At 36.8% G+C, this 20,770-nt stretch overlaps 1 protein-coding gene across 1 annotated transcript; it reads left to right on the forward strand.

The window, feature by feature from the left end:
• The first annotated feature begins 1,439 nt into the window (after positions 1–1,439).
• Positions 1,440–18,826, forward strand: LOC143621157 (BEACH domain-containing protein C2-like). Its single transcript, XM_077092669.1, has 31 exons — positions 1,440–1,705; positions 3,381–5,389; positions 5,667–6,451; positions 6,660–7,325; positions 7,663–7,797; positions 7,889–7,993; positions 8,137–8,250; positions 8,908–8,984; positions 9,123–9,204; positions 9,300–9,611; positions 10,314–10,942; positions 11,123–11,207; positions 11,312–11,506; positions 12,021–12,560; positions 12,740–12,883; positions 12,973–13,446; positions 14,005–14,150; positions 14,276–14,345; positions 14,437–14,520; positions 14,624–14,680; positions 14,766–14,834; positions 14,913–14,999; positions 15,093–15,209; positions 15,358–15,507; positions 15,610–15,694; positions 15,804–15,924; positions 16,027–16,123; positions 16,207–16,320; positions 16,466–17,584; positions 18,158–18,280; positions 18,365–18,826. Exons 2-31 carry the CDS (start codon positions 3,409–3,411, stop codon positions 18,437–18,439), a joined length of 8,838 nt encoding a protein of 2,945 aa, XP_076948784.1. The 5' UTR covers positions 1,440–1,705; positions 3,381–3,408; the 3' UTR covers positions 18,440–18,826.
• The last annotated feature ends 1,944 nt before the right edge of the window (positions 18,827–20,770 follow it).

The following is a 20,770-nucleotide window of genomic DNA, read 5'->3' on the forward strand; positions in this document are numbered from 1 at the left end:
TATCTATCTATCTACATACACACATGCATGTGATTGTGTAATGTGATATTATACAATATATATAAACTATTCTTAAATGACAATCCAAATGACTTGAGCATTAAATTGCCCTAACGAGTTCCCAAACCCTCTAACGAGTATTTTATGTCTTTGCAATCCAATTTGTAACATGATAAGAAGAAAACGACACAATAAAACCATGATGGATTCAAACGGGAGGCACCTCTCCTTGCGTTGTTACCCGAGATCATAACCCTAACTCATTCGGTATGGTTTTAGGTCTCAACAATATGTAAGTAGAACTAATAATGTTTAAAGATAGATGAAATATCTAATTATTTAAAAGTCGTGTGTTCATTTTTTAATATAAAAATATGAAACTATTTACTTATTGAGTTAATTAGGATTTGGATCAAATATAAATGATTTTAACGTGCTAATTGTGATAATCAAATAGAGTAATTGTATATACAAGCAAAGTAGTTATGTAATTACATAATTACTCTGCTTGTATGTATAATTACTCTACTTGATTATCACAAATAGGACGTTAATTTAATTTGCACGTTAACTTTCCCCGAATTAATTACTTATGTTGTTTAAATAATAAATGCATTTATCTTGTGTTAAGAGAAAACAACTCTCCACATCACTTACATCACTAGCTCCCTTCGTATTTATGTCTTTCGCCCACTTTTTCCTTCCTATTATAGATTACGCGAGCCTCCAACGCACCATCCCCTTTTCATTGACAAATCACAAACATCACACTACACGACATATTGAGTTTAAGGCCTTTTCAATGTGATTTTAGGGTGAGGTTTGTGATTTTAGTTTTGTTATATATAATGATTTAAAGAATATGACACGGATATGGTGTGCATTTACAAGCGAGACGTGGGAGACTTCATAGTCGAAGATAGTGATTGTGGTTCGAGATGGTAGTCAAAGAACTAGTTGGATTTAGCAACCAAAGATAATCTTAGCTTTAGGTAACTTTCGAACTAACAACAATAACGCTTTTGTTATAAAAACTATTGTTATTGTTGCATCATAATTCATAAAAAAACCAAATACAAAGTTTATAGTTTGATCTAAATATTGTTGATATTTATCGATTATCATTTATATTGTCAATAACATTGTTTCCATGCCATGAATTATCTTTTTAATCAAATAATCTGAAATTTAAAATACTCGTTTATGTGTAAACACCGGGCTATTTTTATTTTACTTTTTGTGATTTATGGTTTTAATTGAGTGAAAAAAGGTGGTTTTTCTATGTGTATGAACTTATGATTAGTCTAAATTTTCGACCCCAGGTAAAAGTTCAAGTTCCGCCACTGCTGGTTCGGACCGGTGACGCCCCTTTTTAATAAAATACGGATTAAAGAAAAATAATAATAATAATAATAATAACGCGTGATTTGTTAATGAGAAATGATTATGATTATTATTACAGTATATCGTGACCCTAATTACACAGGCAACCGGGTTGACATTGAGTGAAATGATCTAAACTCAGTCACTCGGATCGTATCAACACATCGCCGGAATCATCATTTCTTCTTCCGGCAAATTAATATAATATCCAGACGACCGTAAAACCCTAAATAATCTACGACTTTTATAGATAGATCTGTAATACACTTGCTATTGCTCAACATTGATCTCGATCTGACTGCTATTCATTTCATCAACTCAGGTACTGGTTTAGCTTTCTACTCGTTTTTATTATTATGATTATTATTATTATTATTTAATGTTCATTTGTGACGGAAACTTACGCGCCTATTGCTACTTGATGATGTGAATGTGAATTGATGATGATTTGATTACGTCACTGTGTTAGTTCGTCTGGCTAGGGTTTTGAGATGAATGTGTGTGAATTAGTGTTAGTATCTGTTTGGATCTAGTGATCACTGCTTGTTTAAGTGAGTACTTAGCTTATGTTATGTTCATTTGTGATGGAAACTTATGCGCCTATTGCTAGTTGATGATGTGAATGTGAATTGATGATGATTTGATTACGTCATTGTGTTAGTTCGTCTGGTTAGGGTTTTGAGACGAATGCGTGTGAATTAGTGGCAGTAGATGTTTGGATCTAGTGATTAGTGCTTGTTTAAGTGAGTACTTAGCTTTTGTATCTCGAATGTGTGTGATCTCTGTAGGTGTATGCGTATGCGGTAATCGCAAGTTGCTGATGCGAATGTGAATTGATGTTTATTTGATGTTGTTATTGTGTTAGTTCCTCTGGTTAGGGTTTTGAGATGAATGTGTGTGAATTAGTGGCGGTATGTATCTGGATCTTGTGATTAGTGCTTGTATAAGCGTGCACTTAGGTTTTGTGTCTCAAATGTGTGTGAACTGTGACCTCTGTAGGTGAATGAATGTATATGTGCTAATCGCGAGTTGCTGAAGTGAATGTAATTTGAGATTAGAAGTAAATTTGATTTTCAAAAATGCGTGTGAATTAGTGTTAGTAGATGTTTGGATCTTGTAATTAGTGCTTTTTTAAGTGAGTACTTAGGTTTTGTATTTCATATGTGTGTGATCTCTCTAGGTGAATGCATATGCGCTAATCGTGAGTTGCTGATGTGAATGCAAATTGAAACTGATTAGTTCATCGGGTTAGGGTTCTGAGATTATAAGTTAATTTGATTTGAAAAATGTGTGTGAATTAGAGTTACCATGTTAGTATCTCGTTGGATCTTGTTTTAGATCGGAGGACTTTAAATTACTGCTTACTATTACTATTATTATTATTATTATTATTATTATTTGTTGTAATTATTATAGTTTTTATTTAAGTGAGTACCTAGCTTTTGCATCCATGCGCCAATAGCTACTTGCTGATGTGAAAGTAAATTGAACATGATATGTGATATCGTCATTGTTGTCTGTTCATCTGGTTAGGGTTCTGAGATTAGAAGTAAATTTGATTTTCAAAATGTGTGTGAATTTAGTGTTAGTATCTGTTTGGATCTTGTTTTAGATTGGAGGAGCACTTGAAATTACTGCTTACTCTTATTATTATTATTATTATTATTATTGTTAGTACCTAGCTTTTGTATCTCAAATGTGCTTGATCTCTGTAGGTGACTTTGATTTACTCTTGATGATGTGAATGTAAATTTAAAATGATTAGCTCATCTAAGTAACTTTGATTTGAAAAATGCTTGTGAATTAGTGTTGGTGTCTGTTTGGATCTTGTTTTAGATCTGAGGAGCACTTGTAAATTCTGCTTGTTATTATTTATTTATTTTTAATTTATATGTTTTTAGTTTATTTATTTATTTTATATAAGTGACTACCTAGCTTTTGTACCTCAAATGTGCCTGATCTCGGTAGGCCGTGACGCTGATTTACTTTTATTTCAGGTGATTGATAACTAATTGCAGTGATATAATGGAAGAAGAGGAAGATAAACAAGAACATGTAGACATTTTAGGCGGTGATTCTAATGTTAAAGTAGGCAGAGCCAGTGGCGTAGATTTAAAAGTTGAAACATCTGATTCAGGGCATATCACTAACACTGCAGATGATGTGAGAAAAGTTGATTCTGAGAGTGAATATGTGGATGATGGCATGTTTGAGCAGGTATCATTAGATATAGAAGAGATTGTTGGGGATATCGATAATCTGAAGATCTCATCTGATGGAAATGAGGAGAAATTAGGGTTTCCAGATAAAGGGAGTCCTGTGGGGTCTGGTTCTTCACCAGTGGTTGTTCAAGTACAACATGATAGTAACGTTTCGAGCCATGGATCAGGGGATCAATCACCTAATCTCTCTGAGCTATCATCTGCTAGAACTAGTAATGATTCTCCTTTGTATGCATATGGGAATGAAGTACACTCCCCGATTAGTTCACCTCTAAAGCCTAAGCCAAAACCCATGCCAAATGTTTCACCTGAGCTTTTGCATTTGGTGGATTCGGTTATCACGGGGAAGCCTGAAAGCATGGAAAAACTGAAGAATATTGTGAGTGGTGTAGAAAGCTTTGGTAATGGAGAAGAGGCAGAGCGCATTGCATTATTGGTGGTTGATTCACTTCTTGCTACAATGGGCGGTGTTGAATGTTTTGAAGAAGATGAGGATAATAATCCACCTAGTGTGATGTTGAACTCAAGGGCTGCTGTAGTATCAGGTGAGCTTATTCCATGGCTTCCTTGGTTGGGAGATGGTGCGGGTTACATGTCCCCTAGGACACGTATGGTACGTGGCTTACTTGCTATTTTGAGAGCTTGTACAAGAAACAGAGCTATGTGCTGTTCAGTCGGGTTGCTAGGGGTTCTTTTGCAGTCAGCTGAGAAGATTTTTCTCAGTGATGCCAATTCAACTCAGCAATGGGATGGAACTCCTTTATGTTATTGCATTGAATACCTAGCTGGACATTCGCTTAGTGTAACGGATTTGAATAAGTGGTTTTTCACGATTACAAGAACAATCAATACTTCATGGGCACCTCATTTAGTGCTTTCTTTAGAGAAGGCTATGGGCAGCAAAGAGTCAAGGGGTCCAATGTCTTCATTTGAGTTTGATGGTGAAAGCTCTGGTTTACTTGGTCCAGGAGAGAGCCGATGGCCCTTTTCTAACGGTTATGCATTTGCAACTTGGATTTATATTGAATCATTTGCAGACACTTTAAACACAGCTACTGCTGCTGCAGCTATTGCGGCTGCAGCCGCAGCAAAATCAGGAAAATCGTCAGCTGTGTCGGCTGCTGCCGCTGCTAGTGCACTCGCAGGTGAAGGCATGGCGCATATGCCTAGACTTTTTAGTTTCTTATCTGCTGATAATCAGGGCATGGAGGCATATTTTCATGCTCAGTTTTTGGTAGTTGAAAGTGGTAGTGGGAAGGGTAGGAAGGCTTCTTTGCATTTTACTCATGCATTTAAGCCACAATGTTGGTATTTTGTTGGTCTTGAGCATACTTCAAAGCAAGGGTTACTTGGTAAAGCAGAGAGTGAGCTGAGATTATACATTGATGGAAGCTTATATGAAAGTCGTCCTTTTGAATTCCCTCGAATATCCAAGCCACTTGCCTTTTGCTGCATTGGGACAAACCCACCACCAACAATGGCAGGTTTGCAGCGACGGCGCCGCCAGTGCCCTTTGTTTGCTGAGATGGGACCCGTATATATCTTTAAAGAACCAATAGGGCCTGAGAGGATGGCTAAACTGGCTTCTAGAGGAGGAGATGCTCTTCCTTCATTTGGTAATGCTGCGGGGTCACCGTGGTTAGCGACATTCGCTCATGTACAAAATTTTTCAGAAGAAAGTGCTCGTTTAGATGCAGAAATTGCAGGATCTCTTCACCTTCTATATCATCCTAGTCTACTAAGTGGTCGTTTATGCCCAGATGCTTCTCCTTCTGGTGCTACAGGTATAAAAGATCTTCTATCTCAAGTATTATTGATTGTGATGAATAATTTTTTGCTCTGGTAGCCAAAGGAAAATCTTGATAGCCAAAAGCTAACTCACTGGTACAGTATTTATCTTTGTGGAGTACTAGGTTTGAAATTTTGAATATTCAATATCCGTAAGTGGACGGAAGTAAGGCAGTATTAATGACTAAGTTTTACATCCTGAATTTTCATATACAAATTGTCTGTACAATTAAGATTTGAATTTGGTGCCTTAAACAATACAACACGTTTCAGGAATGCTCAGACGGCCTGCTGAGGTTCTTGGGCAAGTACATGTGGCAACAAGGATGAGGCCTGCAGAAGCTTTGTGGGCTTTGGCATATGGTGGCCCAATGTCTTTACTTCCATTTGTGGTAAGCAAGGTTGATAATGATAGCTTGGAGCCACAAAAAGGTGATCTTACTTTGTCACTAGCCACAACAGCCCTTGCTGCCCCAATATTTAGGATTATATCACTTGCAATTCAACATCCCGGTAACAATAACGAGCTATGTCGTACTCGTGGGCCTGAGGTTTTATCAATAATATTAACCTACCTTCTACAAACTCTATCTTCACTTGATGTTACCGAGCATGGAGTGGCTCATGAGGAAATTGTTGCAGCCATTGTTTCTTTATGCCAATCTCAGAAGAATAAGTATGCACTTAAAGTGCAACTATTTAGTACACTGCTTCTGGATTTGAAAATTTGGAGCTTATGCAGCTACGGCTTACAAAAGAAGCTTTTATCTTCTTTAGCAGATATGGTTTTCACAGAGTCATCTGTGATGCGTGATGCGAAAGCTATTCAGACTCTTCTTGATGGCTGCAGGAGATGTTATTGGACCATTCGTGAAAAAGATTCAATGAATACATTTTCTTTTAATGGGCCCACTCGCCCAATTGGAGAAGTGAATGCATTAGTTGATGAGCTTCTAGTGGTTATTGAACTTCTTGTGGTGGCAGCTCCTCCTTCAATGGCGGTGGATGATATTCGTTGCTTACTTGGCTTCTTGGTTGATTCTCCACAACCAAATCAGGTATCTATTGAGGCATCATTCTAGTGATTTCTCTTTTAATATTTATAATTATTATCATCCTTGTAACTTTTTAGTTGCGAGTTCCAATCTATTTAGTGACATCAACTGGCATAATCATCAAATAACAATGCCAAATTAATGTTTTTTTGTTTATTATTTTTCTGTTGCCATTTACATTATGATAATTTTGATATCGATATACTTTCAGGTCGCAAGGGCATTGCACCTGCTATATAGGTTGGTGGTACAACCAAATACTTCTAGAGCTCAAACATTTTCAGAGGCATTTATATCATGTGGCGGGATAGAAACACTTCTTGTTCTGTTGCAGCGGGAAGCAAAGGCTGGAGATTATGACATACCAGATCCTTCAGCCGAAAATGATGAAGCTGTAACATACTCAGGATCTAAACCCAACGGTGGTGATCATTTGGAAAATGATAATAGTGAAGATGCTGTATCATTGGATAAAAATGAATTGTCATCTAATGAACCTCAGATTCGTACCGGTGCCAATACCATTGTAAGCAGAACATCAGCTTCTGAGGGTCAATTAAAAAAGATTTTGGGTGGTATGAGTTTTTCTATCAGTGCTGAGAATGCAAGGAACAGTGTATATAATGTTGACAAAAGTGATGGCATCGTAGTTGCAATAATTGGATTATTTGGTGCCTTAGTCAACTCTGGTCACCTCAAGTCTGGATCTCATGCTTCTCAAGATTTGACACGTAATATGCATGGTCTGCTTGAGGGAGGGGATAGTATGTTTGAAGATAAAGTTTCACTTTTGAGGTATGCTTTGCAAAAGGCATTTCAGGCAGCACCAAACAGGCTTATGACTGGCAACACCTACATGGCTTTATTGGCTGCTGCGGTACACTCTTTATTATTATTATTATCATTATTATTTTAATTTTCATATATAATGAAGTTTACTGGTAGCATTATTCCTTTGTTAGAGGGTGTTTGGATGTGACATATGTATAAGCTGTTTACTGCAAACAGTTATTGATATTTGAAGTTGCAATAATCATTTTGAGTGTTTGTGTAAATTGGTAATGATTAGTGTTGATATAATCTTGTCATCGTTGGTGTCAATTATGTCATCATTGGATGTGCAAATAATTTTTTTGTAGATTCATTTTGAAAGGTGAGGTGGATTTATATGAATCTAAACTTGCTAATAAATAATATCATTTTTCTTGTATCAGTTAAATGCATCCCCAACAGACGAGGGGCTGAATTTCTTTGACTCAAAACATCGGTTCGAGCATTCACAGCTTCTGTTGGTTCTTTTGAGTTCACTTCCACATGCGCCAAAAAGCTTTCAGTGTCGAGCACTACAGGTATTAGTGTTTAAATATTATTCCTATCTCTTGTTCGCATTTGTGGATTTTGAATTCTATTGTAGATATTTACTTCTCCTTTTGATTTCAGGATCTTCTGATTTTGGCTTGCAGTCATGCTGAAAATAGAAGCAGGCTCACTAAGATGGAGGAATGGCCTGAATGGATCTTGGAAGTTCTTATATCCAACTACGAGGTGATCTTATTTTTTTATCACCATAATTCTATATTTTCCTTAAAACTGATACGAGTGTAGTAAAATTGGAACTTACTTCTGTCAAATATTAGACACATCCTTTAGTCCTTTCACATGCTTTAAATGCGTGCTTGTTCTTACAGACATGTGGGATCAGTGCTTCAATGTCTTCAAGCTTTAGAAACGTCGAAGACCTTGTACACAATTTTCTCATTATTATGCTAGAGCATTCGATGCGTCAGAAGGATGGATGGAAGGTTGGACCATTTTCTTTCAAGATAATTTTCTCTATTAGTTTTCCATGATTTATGTTTGTTCTGTTCTCTAAGTTTCTGAATTTGGTCAAACTGGACTTGATAAGTGTTCAGGGAATTTGGGATAAAGGCATATTTACCCTAGTTTCAAATATATAGAGTATCCAAAATAAGGCCATCAGTGAACACTTTAATCACCGTTCACTTCAATCGAATGATAAGCTTTAGCAACTGTTCATGGTCTGTAATACTGAAAAGTTTGGTTAGCTTATATTTGTTTTGGTATGAAAATGACCTGTAGGATCTCATATACTCCCTCTATCTTAAGAAAGGCAATGATCCCTTTTTTAGGAAGACCCCTTTCAAATTTTTTTAGGAAGACCCCTTTCAAATGACCTGTAGCTTATATTTGTTATGTTTATCAATTGCCAACTTCCCTTTTTTCATTTCTCTATTTTTTGTCACTGCATTTTTGTTAACTATGTAGCTCCACATGCCACTAAATACATTTATTTTGTTCAATCTCAGAGCTGTTTATTTACAATAAAAGGTTGTTTTTTTGTTTGCTTTTATTGTCAAAAATTTATTGGAGCAAATGTGGTTTAAACTTTCTAGCACTATCTGTTCATTTATGTTGTTGGTTATATTTCTCTTTGACAGGATATTGAAGCTACAATTCATTGTGCAGAATGGCTTTCAATGGTGGGCGGATCAAGCACCGGCGAGCAACGTAAAAGGTATACCATCACTAGAAATGCACGCATGATTAAGTAATCATACACACACATACACTATATATATATATACACACACACACATACACATTGTGTGTGTGTATAGTATAAATAGGAACTCTAATATCTATTTTTATATAGACGGGAGGAATCATTACCCATTTTTAAGAGAAGGCTTTTATGTGGGCTACTGGATTTTGCTGCTAGAGAGCTACAGGTTCAGGTAAAAACTAGATGTCTGATCTTGGATTTCTTGTCATAATATTTTAAACATTTGAGACATGTTCAAACCTACTTCTTTTCATTTTTTTGGTTCAGACTCAAGTTATTGCTGCAGCAGCTGCTGGTGTTGCGGCCTATGGGTTATCACCTGAAAGTTCTAAAGCAGAAGCAGAGAATGCTGCACTACTTTCTGTGGCTTTGGTGGAGAATGCAATCGTGGTGTTAATGCTTGTTGAAGATCATTTGCGCCTGCAAAGCAAAATCTTTAGTTTCTCTCTTGTTCAAGCTGGTTCTGATTCTTCACTTTCATCAGTGGTTCGTGTCGGTAACAGCAAAAATCTACCCAAAATCCCAGAACCACTAGAGGCAGAGTCTTCATCTACTGAATCAAGAAGTCTTCCCCTTGATGTATGTTTGCAATTCCATGATTATCACGTAATAGAAGTGGCCTAGAAATGGGCTAGTTCGGGTTTAATTTAATCTCCGATGAGTTAAATGGGTAAAGTTTAAAAATTGGCCACATTTGAAATGACGCAAACAGGCTGAAAGTTGCCCAAATTGTATACAACGGCCTAGATTCTAAATCAGTCTACTAAAAATGTGGATAACTGTATTAAGGGTCTATATCTGTTTAACTCGTCATACTTTCTCAGTTTTGACACTTCAGTCCCTAGACTTTTTTTCATGGTGGTAATGTTTTTTATTCAAACACATACTTTTAGGGACAAAAGTGAAAAAAGTTGACAAGTATGATAATAACACTGGTAAATACCCATTATATATTTTCAACTTTATCACTTAGGTCCCTAAGCTATCTGTATTTGAATAAGACAATAATATAGGGGTTAACCAGTTCCAAAGAAGTAAGGGTCTTGAGTGATAAAACTGATAAAGGACTACATGCTTGAAAGGGATAAATCCTTAGTTTTAATAACTGTATGTAATCATTTTTTGTTCATGTGTATAATAAAATAAAAATGGACAAAAGAGGTGTTGTCAAGTCAACCATTACTACATTATGCCTCTACTAAGTACCCTGCATGCTAGTGTGCCATTATCTATTAAAAATGATAACCGTTAGTTCTAAAGTCGTGTAAATATTCTCGCAAGGTGCTTGCTTCAATGGCTGACCCTAAGGGGCAGATTTCAGCAGCAGCGATGGAACGGCTTACGGCTGCAGCAGCAGCTGAGCCCTATGACTCGGTTTCTTGTGCTTTTGTATCATATGGAAGCTGCGCTATAGATTTAGCTGAAGGTTGGAAATACAGAAGTCGGTTATGGTATGGCGTTGGTCTTCCTTCAAGAACGTCCGACTTTGGTGGGGGTGGTAGCGGTTGGGCTGCCTGGAATTCTTCTTTGGAGAAGGATTCAAATGGTAACTGGATTGAACTCCCCTTAATAAATAAGTGTGTTGCCATGCTACAAGCTTTATTATTGGATGAGTCCGGACTTGGTGGTGGTCTTGGTATTGGTGGTGGTTCTGGTACAGGAATGGGTGGTATGGCGGCTCTTTACCAGTTGTTAGATAGTGATCAACCGTTTTTATGCATGCTTCGGATGATTCTTGTTTCTATGAGGGAAGAAGATGATGGTGGGAATAGTATGCTTATGAGGAATGCTAGTGGTGTTGATGAGGTGGCGTTTAAAGTATCATTTGGAAATGATGGAAGTGTTCTATCATCTTTAGAAAACAGTCCTCGGTCTTCAATGAGGCAGCCCCGTTCTGCATTATTGTGGAGGTATACCTATATTATCATAATTCATTTAGTTGATGTTCAAACTAATAGTAATTAAACATTTGATTGATTAAACATCACTGGTTCTTATCATTTATGCCACTAATATACAGTCATGCTTATGTTAGACACCATCTTGATTTTTATGTATTTGTGAGCTAATATTTCACTGGTTATGAACAGCGTGCTTTCGCCTCTCTTGAACATGCCAATTTCTGAGTCCAAGAGACAGAGAGTTTTGGTTGCATCAGCCGTTCTATATTCTGAGGTATTTTTAAACAAGCATGAAATATACAAATTCTTACTTTTTCGTAGGACAAAAGGTGCATTAGCTTCTCCTTGTTTTGTAATCTAATGAAAATGCATTTGCAGGTGTGGCATGCGGTTAGCCGTGACAGAACCCCTCTCAGGAAACAGTATCTAGAAGCTATTTTGCCACCGTTTATATCTGTTTTAAGGAGATGGCGGCCTTATTTAGCTGGAATTCATGAGCTTGTTGCCACAGATGGTTTGAATCCTCTAGCTGTAGATGACCCTGCCCTGGCTGGTGATGCACTACCTATAGAGGTTTGTTTTTTCTTTTTCTTATATGGATAACGTGGGGCGAGTTACAGCAAACAAAAATGCAGTTTCATTTCATTTATTGTAAACAAAATCTTGAAAAGTTTAGTGGTTTAGTTACTATTTTTAATAGAGGTGGCGATTTCAATCCGGATACTTATCGGTTAATTTGGGTTGCATTTTATTTTAAATGGTCAAGTGGGTTGAAAGGGTCGAGAGTCGCTCAAAGTCTATTTTCTAATGCATACAATGTGCGAAAGTTTTCTGTTAAAAAATAAAAACTATCATTCCAGTTATCGAATAATATTGTTATTATAAGTAATGTATTAGTTATTTATAAAAAATGGACGCGAGTTTTTTCTGATCAACTCAACCAACCCCGTTGCAGGAGAAATCAGGGTTTTCAGATAAAGGGAGTCCTGTGAAACTATGTTGCTACTTGTTGAACTTTTAATTTAGTTTTTAGTGTACTTGTCACCATATTGCCAAAACGTCTAACTCATTAAAGTTATACAATCAGGGTGCTCTTGCTATGATATCACCTGGTTGGGCTGCTGCTTTTGCATCTCCACCTGCTGCATTGGCATTAGCAATGATTGCTGCAGGTGCTGGTGGTGGGGAAGCCGCTGCTCCTGCAACAGCAGCGCATTTAAAACGCGATTCTTCCTCAATCGATAGAAAACCAAAGCTTCATTCTTTTGCTAGCTTTCGTGAACCAACAGATGCGGTTAACAAATCATCAACTGTAAAAGATAAAGCTTCTGCAAAAGCAGCTGCACTGGCTGCTGCTCGTGATCTTGAGCGTACAGCAAAAGTTGGTTCTGGAAGAGGTCTTAGTGCTGTGGCAATGGCTACAGCTGCACAGAGACGGAATAGAAGTGACATGAGTCGTGTGAAAAGATGGAATGTTTCTGAAGCAATGGGGATCGCTTGGACAGAATGTTTGCCCTCAACTGACAATAAACCGGTTTATAAGAAAGATTTTAATGCTACATCTTATAAATTTATTGCTGTTCTAGTTGGAAGTTTGGCTTTAGCTCGAAATATGCAGCGATCAGAGGTATCTTTGCTTCTGTTTCTCCTGTTTTTCCGTAGGCCACATAACTATGGAAAATACTTTGTCAGACGCTTAAACATATACTTATGGCTGATTATGTGATCAAGATTATTCAGCATCACATAGTTACTTCCAAAATGCACACCAGTTTGAATGGAACTAAATTCCAATCCTCTTTTCAGGTTGATAGGCGCGCACAGGTGGATTGCATTGCTCGACATCGTGCATGCACCGGCATACGTGCCTGGCGCAAACTCATCCGTTACTTGATAGAGACAAAATGTTTATTTGGACCAATCAGAGAAAATCTTTACAATCCTAAACGAGTATGCTTACATCCTTTAAACATGTCTATGATTTCTTTCTATTGTAACATTACATATCTAAAAGACTAAAACATATTTTTCATGCATAGATTTTCTGGAAGCTAGACCATATGGAAAGTTCTACAAGGATGAGGAGATGCTTAAGAAGGAACTTTGAAGGCTCAGATCATTTTGGCGCAGCTGCAAATTATGAATATCCTGTGGACCCCACACATGGCCATGAGAATGTGGCTACCCCTTCTAAGGCTTCTATTTTGCCTAAGGAAGCTATCTCAATGGAATTAGTAAATGAGGATGACGAACAAGATGATATTGTGAACATGGAGAGGAAGTCGGATGATATGGGGCAGATAGATGATGTTCAAACGAGGTTATCTGGGACTGCAGAGCAGTCGGTCCAATCGCCGGAATCTACCAAATCTAATGCTAGGAATTATGAAGATTTTGTAAGTTCATCAGCAGTGGGACCTGGTTTTATTCCCAGTGAAGATGATGAAAGAGTTATTCTTGAGCTTTCTGCATCAATGGTCCGACCATTAAAGGTTTGGCAAGGAACATTTCAGGTAAGCTTTGATTGTCATTTGCAATTTGCTGCAAGAAAATTTATGGTACTTGCTTTTTATCTTTGAAAAGTGCAACACCTACGGTCCTACCTTTTTTCTGGAAAGATACTGAGCCAAAATAACGTATTTTTTCGTATTTATTAACTCGTTGTTAAGAATAAGTTCTCTGATTCCTTATGTTTAGAAGGTATTCTATATATTTAACAGGTAGTCAAACTTTGGTCTAAGAAAATAAACAGGAGTATCCTAAAATGGGAAAAGAGAACAAGAATTCAGTATTGGCAGAAGTAATTCTTCTTTTACTTTTGAAAAAAAATATTCAAAACTTCTTATTGTTTTCAAATTACGTGTGAAATAAGCATAGTTTTATTCATAAAGTAGAACACGCCTTTGCTTTGTCCATTCAACGTTCATTTCATGGGTTCTTTTTATGATACAAAAGATGTATGTATGGGTCCCACTTGTTTTATACCCAGACTACAAAATGAAGATGTATGTATGTGTTATATTTCAAATTATCTGGACTGTTCTTAGCGAAAATGTGATGCTTGTTTCCAGATAACGACAAGAAAAATCAACTTTCTTCTTAGTAAATCTGAAGGCAATACACCGGAGGATGGAGTGGATCATAAAACAGAAAGCAAAGTTGAAGATAAGGACCGGAGTTGGTTAATATCTTCTCTTCATCAAGTATATAGCAGGAGGTCAGATGAATAATTTATTTCATCTTTTTATGATGATTTTGTTTATAATAGAGTGTTGGCCCGTGTGTCATTATTCTATGAAGGAAGATTGTTAAGCCTTGAAATATATCTGTTGGTTGTGACAGATATCTCTTAAGAAGAAGTGCCCTGGAATTGTTTATGGTTGATCGATCAAACTTCTTCTTTGACTTCGGGGTATTTACCATCTCAATATCATCTCCATATGTTACTTGGTCAACAGTCTTGCTGACTTTCAGCTTATAATATGTTTCTTTTCTTGCTGCAGACTACTGAGGGAAGGAAGAGTGTATACCGAGCCATTGTTCAAGCACGGCCTCCTCATTTGAACAATATATACTTGGCAACTCAGGTTATTTTTTTTATAGTAGCAAAATGAGTTTGATACCAGTGACTAGTTGTGGGACCTACTGTGTATGAAGACTTACATCACTGTTCTTTAATCTTTGTCATAGAGACCAGAACAACTGCTCAAAAGGACTCAACTTATGGAACGCTGGGCACGCTGGGAGGTACATAGAAGTTTTTAATTGTGATTTACAGAGAACAACTTTATAATCTATACACACACTCAACATTTTACTTGAAATTTCACAGATCAGCAACTTCGAATATCTAATGCAGCTGAACACACTGGCTGGGCGTAGTTATAATGACATCACCCAGGTGAATATAATCATAACAAACATTTTAAATTTCTAACTGAAATGCGTGAATAGATTAATAACTTCATTTTGCGTGCAGTACCCTGTTTTCCCATGGATTCTTGCAGACTACAAGTCAAAGGATTTGGATCTTTCGAATCCTTCTTCTTACCGTGATCTATCAAAGGTCACACACCATTCTTCTTCTTTTTTTTAAAAAAAAAAGACTTACACATAGCAGACTTAAACTAACATACTGACCCAAACATATATTATGCAGCCTGTTGGAGCACTAAATGCTGAACGATTGCAAAAGTTTCAGGAGAGATATCACAGCTTTAGTGATACCGTCATACCCAAATTTCATTATGGTTCGCATTACTCAAGTGCCGGGACGGTAAGTTTTCCAGTCACTTGTTTGTGGACTTCCAGTTCTATAAATGAGTCATAAAACTAATATCTTTTTAACAAGGGCAAACTGGTTATTTAACCTTTTGCATCTGCAATATGTTGGTGTATAACCAAAATTTGCTTCTCTATCACAGGTATTGTATTATCTCATGCGAGTGGAGCCATTTACTACTCTTTCCATTCAATTACAAGGTGGCAAGTTTGACCATGCAGACAGAATGTTTTCAGATATTCCTGCCACTTGGAATGGTGTTCTGGAGGACATGAGTGATGTGAAAGAACTGGTACAAGTTTCTAAAAAACTGCCATTTTTTTAGCAAATTCTAGAACAAAGAACTTAGATATGTTTGAGCTGTTTCAATGACCTTATTTGACCTTTGTTTTAGGTTCCTGAGCTGTTTTACCTTCCTGAGATATTATCAAACGAGAACTCGATTGATTTTGGTACCACACAACTCGGAGACAAGCTAGGTATGACCCATGCACTTTAATCACTTGATTGTAAGCAGGTTCTTATGTGTCCGTTTGAGGTGGCAGTTTCAATACTCTAGTTTCATTTATATTGATTTTATAATTTCAGATAGTGTTAAACTTCCACCTTGGGCTGAAAACCCGGTTGATTTTGTGCATAAACATCGAATGGCTCTTGAGAGTGAGTATGTCTCTGCACATTTGCATGAATGGGTAGATCTCATATTCGGGTGAGCTCTTATTCATTAAGTTGATTAATGCCAAATTTCTGTTTCTTTTGTTTTTCTTTTAAAATGTAGATATGTTTTTACTAAGATTTTTCTTTTATTAAGGTATAAGCAACGGGGAAAAGAAGCCATATCAGCAAACAATGTGTTTTTTTACATTACTTATGAAGGGACAGTAGATATAGACAAAATCGCGGACCCAGTATGTCTTCTCATTTGTCAATTAATTAAAACTTTCATATGCTTGTTTTATATCTAATGTTTGTTAATAAATATTGTCTATAGGTCCAACAACGTGCTATGCAAGATCAAATTGCTTACTTTGGACAAACCCCGTCACAACTTTTAACTACTCCTCACATAAAGAAGATGCTACTTTCAGATGTTCTTCATATGCAGGTATTTTAATTCATTCACCAGTATCTACTTTATGTATTCAAATTGTTTGATTTTGTATACATTCAATATTTACTATATTTAATCTTTCTCTAGATATAGATATATATAATATTATTCAGGTTCTAACATGTTCTTATCATCTCAGACCATCTTCCGGAACCCGAAAGAAGTGAAACCGTACAGTGTGTCATCACCAGAACGGTGCAATCTACCAGCATCTGCGATCAGGGCATCTTCCGATTCACTTGTGGTGGTTGATATGGAAGCACCAGCGGCACATATAGCACAACACAAATGGCAACCAAACACACCCGATGGTCAAGGAACACCCTTCCTATTTCAACATGCAAAAGCTGCTGCAACCACCACAGGTGGATCCTTCATGCGTTTGTTCAAAGGATCATCAGGCTCATCTGGCGCAGAAGATTGGCATTATCCCCAGGCTCTTGCTTATCCTGCACTCGGTATTAGGAGTTCTTCTATTGTCTCCATCACCTATGACAATGAAATTATTACCGGTGGACATGTGGACAATAGTGTACGGTTAATATCATCAGACGGTGCGAAAACCTTGGAGATAGCCCGAGGCCATTCCGCACCCGTCACATGTATGTCACTCTCACCCGATAGTAATTATCTTGTTACCGGTTCCCGAGACACAATGGTTCTTGTCTGGAGAATACATCAATCAGGTGCACCGCGAAGCAGCGTATCAGAATTCCCCTCCAACTCAGGAACACCAACTTCAGCAAATAGTAATGCTTCTAATAAAAGCAGCTTACCGGATAAAAACCGTAATAGACGTATCGAGGGTCCGGTACAGGTGATTCGAGGGCATTTTGGGGAAGTGATTTGTTGCTGTGTTGATTCAGATCTTGGAGTTGTTGCCTCCTGCTCTGATATATCAGACGTTTTGCTTCACTCGGTGAGTCGGGGTCGGTTGCTCAGAAGGCTTGAGGGTGTAAAGGCACACATGGTTTGTCTTTCGCCAGCTGGCGTTGTGATTACTTGGAATAAGTTGTTAAACACTCTGTCGACTCATACGATTAACGGGGTGATGATTTCTCGAGCATATTTTCCGTTTACGTGTAGTGTTAGTTGCATGGAGGTTTCTTCCGATGGACAGAGTCTTTTAATTGGATTAAACCCATGCTCGGAAAATGATGATGTCAGCAGAACCAAGTCAAATAATGAAGATGTTGGAATCGAAAGATTAGATATTCCATCTCCTTCGGTTTGTTTCCTTGATTTACACTCTCTTAAGGTAAGATTATAATATCATGACATTTGTAATTAGGGGTGCAAACGAGCCGAGCCCGAGCTCGACTAGGCTCGAGCTCGGCTCGTTTAACTTACACAGAGCTCGAGCTCGAGCTCGGCTTGTTTCGAGCTCTATTTTCAAAGCTCGAGCTCGGCACGTGAATGGATTTTGAAGCTCGAGCTCGGCTCGTTTACTATTTATCAATTATTTTTTTATATAATTATAATTATTTTATATATATTTTTCTATTATACTTTTATGTATAAAAGAATATATATTATTTAGTTGTTTTTATTTATTTTTTCATATAATTATATTTATTAATTAATAATTATCAAATATATATTTTAAAAAAATTATATGAACGGCTCGAGCTAGATAAGTAAAGCTCGGGCTCGGGCTTGTTTATTAAACGAGCTTATTTTTAGGCTCGAGCTCGGGCTCGATAAAGCTCGGCTCAATCAAGCTTTTTAACAAGCCGATCTCGAGTAGCTCGCGAGCAGCTCGGCTCATTTGCACTCCTAGTTTTTTTGCTTCGATATCACTTTGCTGACGTGGATGTATACACGCTGACAGGTATTTCATACATTGGAACTGAAAAAAGGGCAAGATATAACAACATTAGCCGTGAACAAAGACAACACGAATCTATTAGTTTCAACAGCCGACAAACAATTGATTGTATTCACCGATCCTGCTGTAAGTAGACAAACAGTGTGAATGTTTCAGACTTTCTTTGACTTACATAGTGCTGACTTTGTCTGACTTGCGTCGTTTTTGTAGTTGAGCTTGAAGGTTGTAGATCAAATGCTAAAGCTTGGTTGGGAAGGTGACGGGCTTAGTCCTTTCATGAAGTAGAGAACCTCAGCTCCACGTTTGTCTTGTTCCACTGTTGTGGGCCCTACCTTCTTGACCACTAGTTAACTAGTCAACCGAGAAAGACAATTTTTCGAATGGAACCTGAAGTTGACGACAGACAGATTCAGTAGATGGTGTTATTGTGGTGTAACATGGTGGTATATTAAGTTAAAAACTATACATGGATTGGAAAGAGTATTAGATGTACTATAGACATTGTTTATGTGAAATTCGACTTTGTCTTGTAAATTGTTGGCACCGTGAAAGTGGCAGTCGCATTTGAGGTTGTGCAATTTTTGTCTCCAAGGTGTGTTTTGCGGCTGATTATGGTAAGAGTATTGTGTTTTGATGTAAACCCGGATATGTTGTGGAACAAAACTAAGTTCGTTCAAGTCTCTGATTCCTGTCAAAAAAATACATAATATTTGATACATAATATTTTAACCGATAGGTTAACATGGTATTGGTGAGGCCGGTGAGTTTTCTAGTAACAAGTTCTTGTGTTTACCAAAAAAAAAAAAAAGAAAACTGAACAATATCTTTTAATCGTTTGTTTTGATAGTATAGAGTTTAATATTTAAAAGTGTGAAACTTGGTATACTTAAATTTTTAGGAGACTCGGTCTCTCGTGTAAAGTTCTCAAAGCAATCAAAGTGCTAACCATGTTCTCAAACCGTATCATTGCACTTATCTTCGGTTTCTTAAATCGTTTGCGACTGGAGTAAGGTTGGCTAAGGTTGCATTGCGTGTAATCGAGATTAGATAAGTCCATGACATAAAGTGTAAATTACAAGCTTAACAAGAACTTGGTGTGAATTTGCTCTTGATCTTTATGCCGTTGTATATCATGTTCTAACAATTCAGACTTTTGTTGATTATTCTTAACTTGAACCTGAATCAAGTACGCTTAACAGATTATGATTTTCATATTTTTGAGTTACATGCGCACTTGAATTAAGCTTGAATATTTCTCATCCCAAGCTCTAGTCTCGACTTTTTAAACTTAAGCTCACCTCAGCATCTTTCCGACCCCCTAAATAAGAAACACGTTTACCAACATATTCTTCAGTTACACAATCGATGCAAAAAATAACACAAAAACAGTTTTTGTGTATTAGAAAGGATCAAACCACCAAGTCTCATCGCCAGCAATTCGCTCTTACCTATTGATGTCAAAGGGCGGGTTCCTTTCTTGTCTTGCCCAAAAACTTTATCCTCATTGAAGAAAGACCGGCTCATCTTGTACAAGTTACAATTTCATCTCCCTAAAGATGCTAACTTATTATTTTAATCTTATGTAATATAACAACTTGACATACAAGCTGATTACTTTGACTATAACAAAATCTACCCAAGATTAAGAACTTTAATATTAGTAAAAATACTAATGGTTGCAGATGACTGATTTCACAGCTAGGGCTATAAATGAACCGGACCGAACTAGACGAAATCTTATTCGTGTTCGTCCGTTAAGTTTTATCGGACTAACAGACGGTTAGCGACATCTCATGTCCGTGTTCGTTCGTTAAGGAACTGAGCTTGTTCGTGTTCATCCGTGTCCATTCGTGAATTATGTAAACAGACACAACGAACGTTACCGAACACCAGAGGATACTAACGAACACATAACACAAACGAATATGATCAGACAATCGAACACAAATAAACACATTACCGAACGTTCACAAACACATTTGAAAACAGACGCGACCTCTGTTCGTGTTTGTTCGCTAAACTTACGGGACGGAACCCAAGTCCAAGGTCTAAATAATCTATAATATATATAAACGAAGACATAAAAATCCTACGTGTCACGATGTGGTCGTTCCCCCTTTTTTTGGAGTCACCAGATTTGCTTGATTTTTAAATGGAGGTTTCTCATGCATTTGACCCGAATTCATGGGTATGGGTCTTACCAAACCCAGATATTCCTTAAACGGGTTATAACATCTCATTAAATTAAAAATTATTCTCACCAAATTATTTATGTAAAAATCCTATAAAATAGGATATAATAAAAAAATAATATCTTATTTATTTTAAAAAAGATATATATATATATATATTATTTAAATTAAAAAACCAATTTTATAGTAAAAAAATAAACGGGTCTTGGGTCTCATCAAACCATAAGTATATTATAAACTTTCATAAATATAATTTATAATTAAAAAACCAATTTCATAGTAAAAAAAAATAAACGAGTCTTGGGTCTTATCAAAACCATATAGCTTTTAAATCGGGTTATAGCATCTCATTTATTTGTGAAACAATTTATCATCAAATCACAAGTATGTTATTAACTTTCATGCAATAAAAAAATATAAATTA

Source organism: Bidens hawaiensis, unplaced genomic scaffold (assembly GCF_021521415.1).
Source record: "Bidens hawaiensis isolate Kalapana, Puna unplaced genomic scaffold, B.hawaiensis_p1.1 tig00002772_1, whole genome shotgun sequence".
Lineage (NCBI taxonomy): Eukaryota > Viridiplantae > Streptophyta > Magnoliopsida > Asterales > Asteraceae > Bidens > Bidens hawaiensis.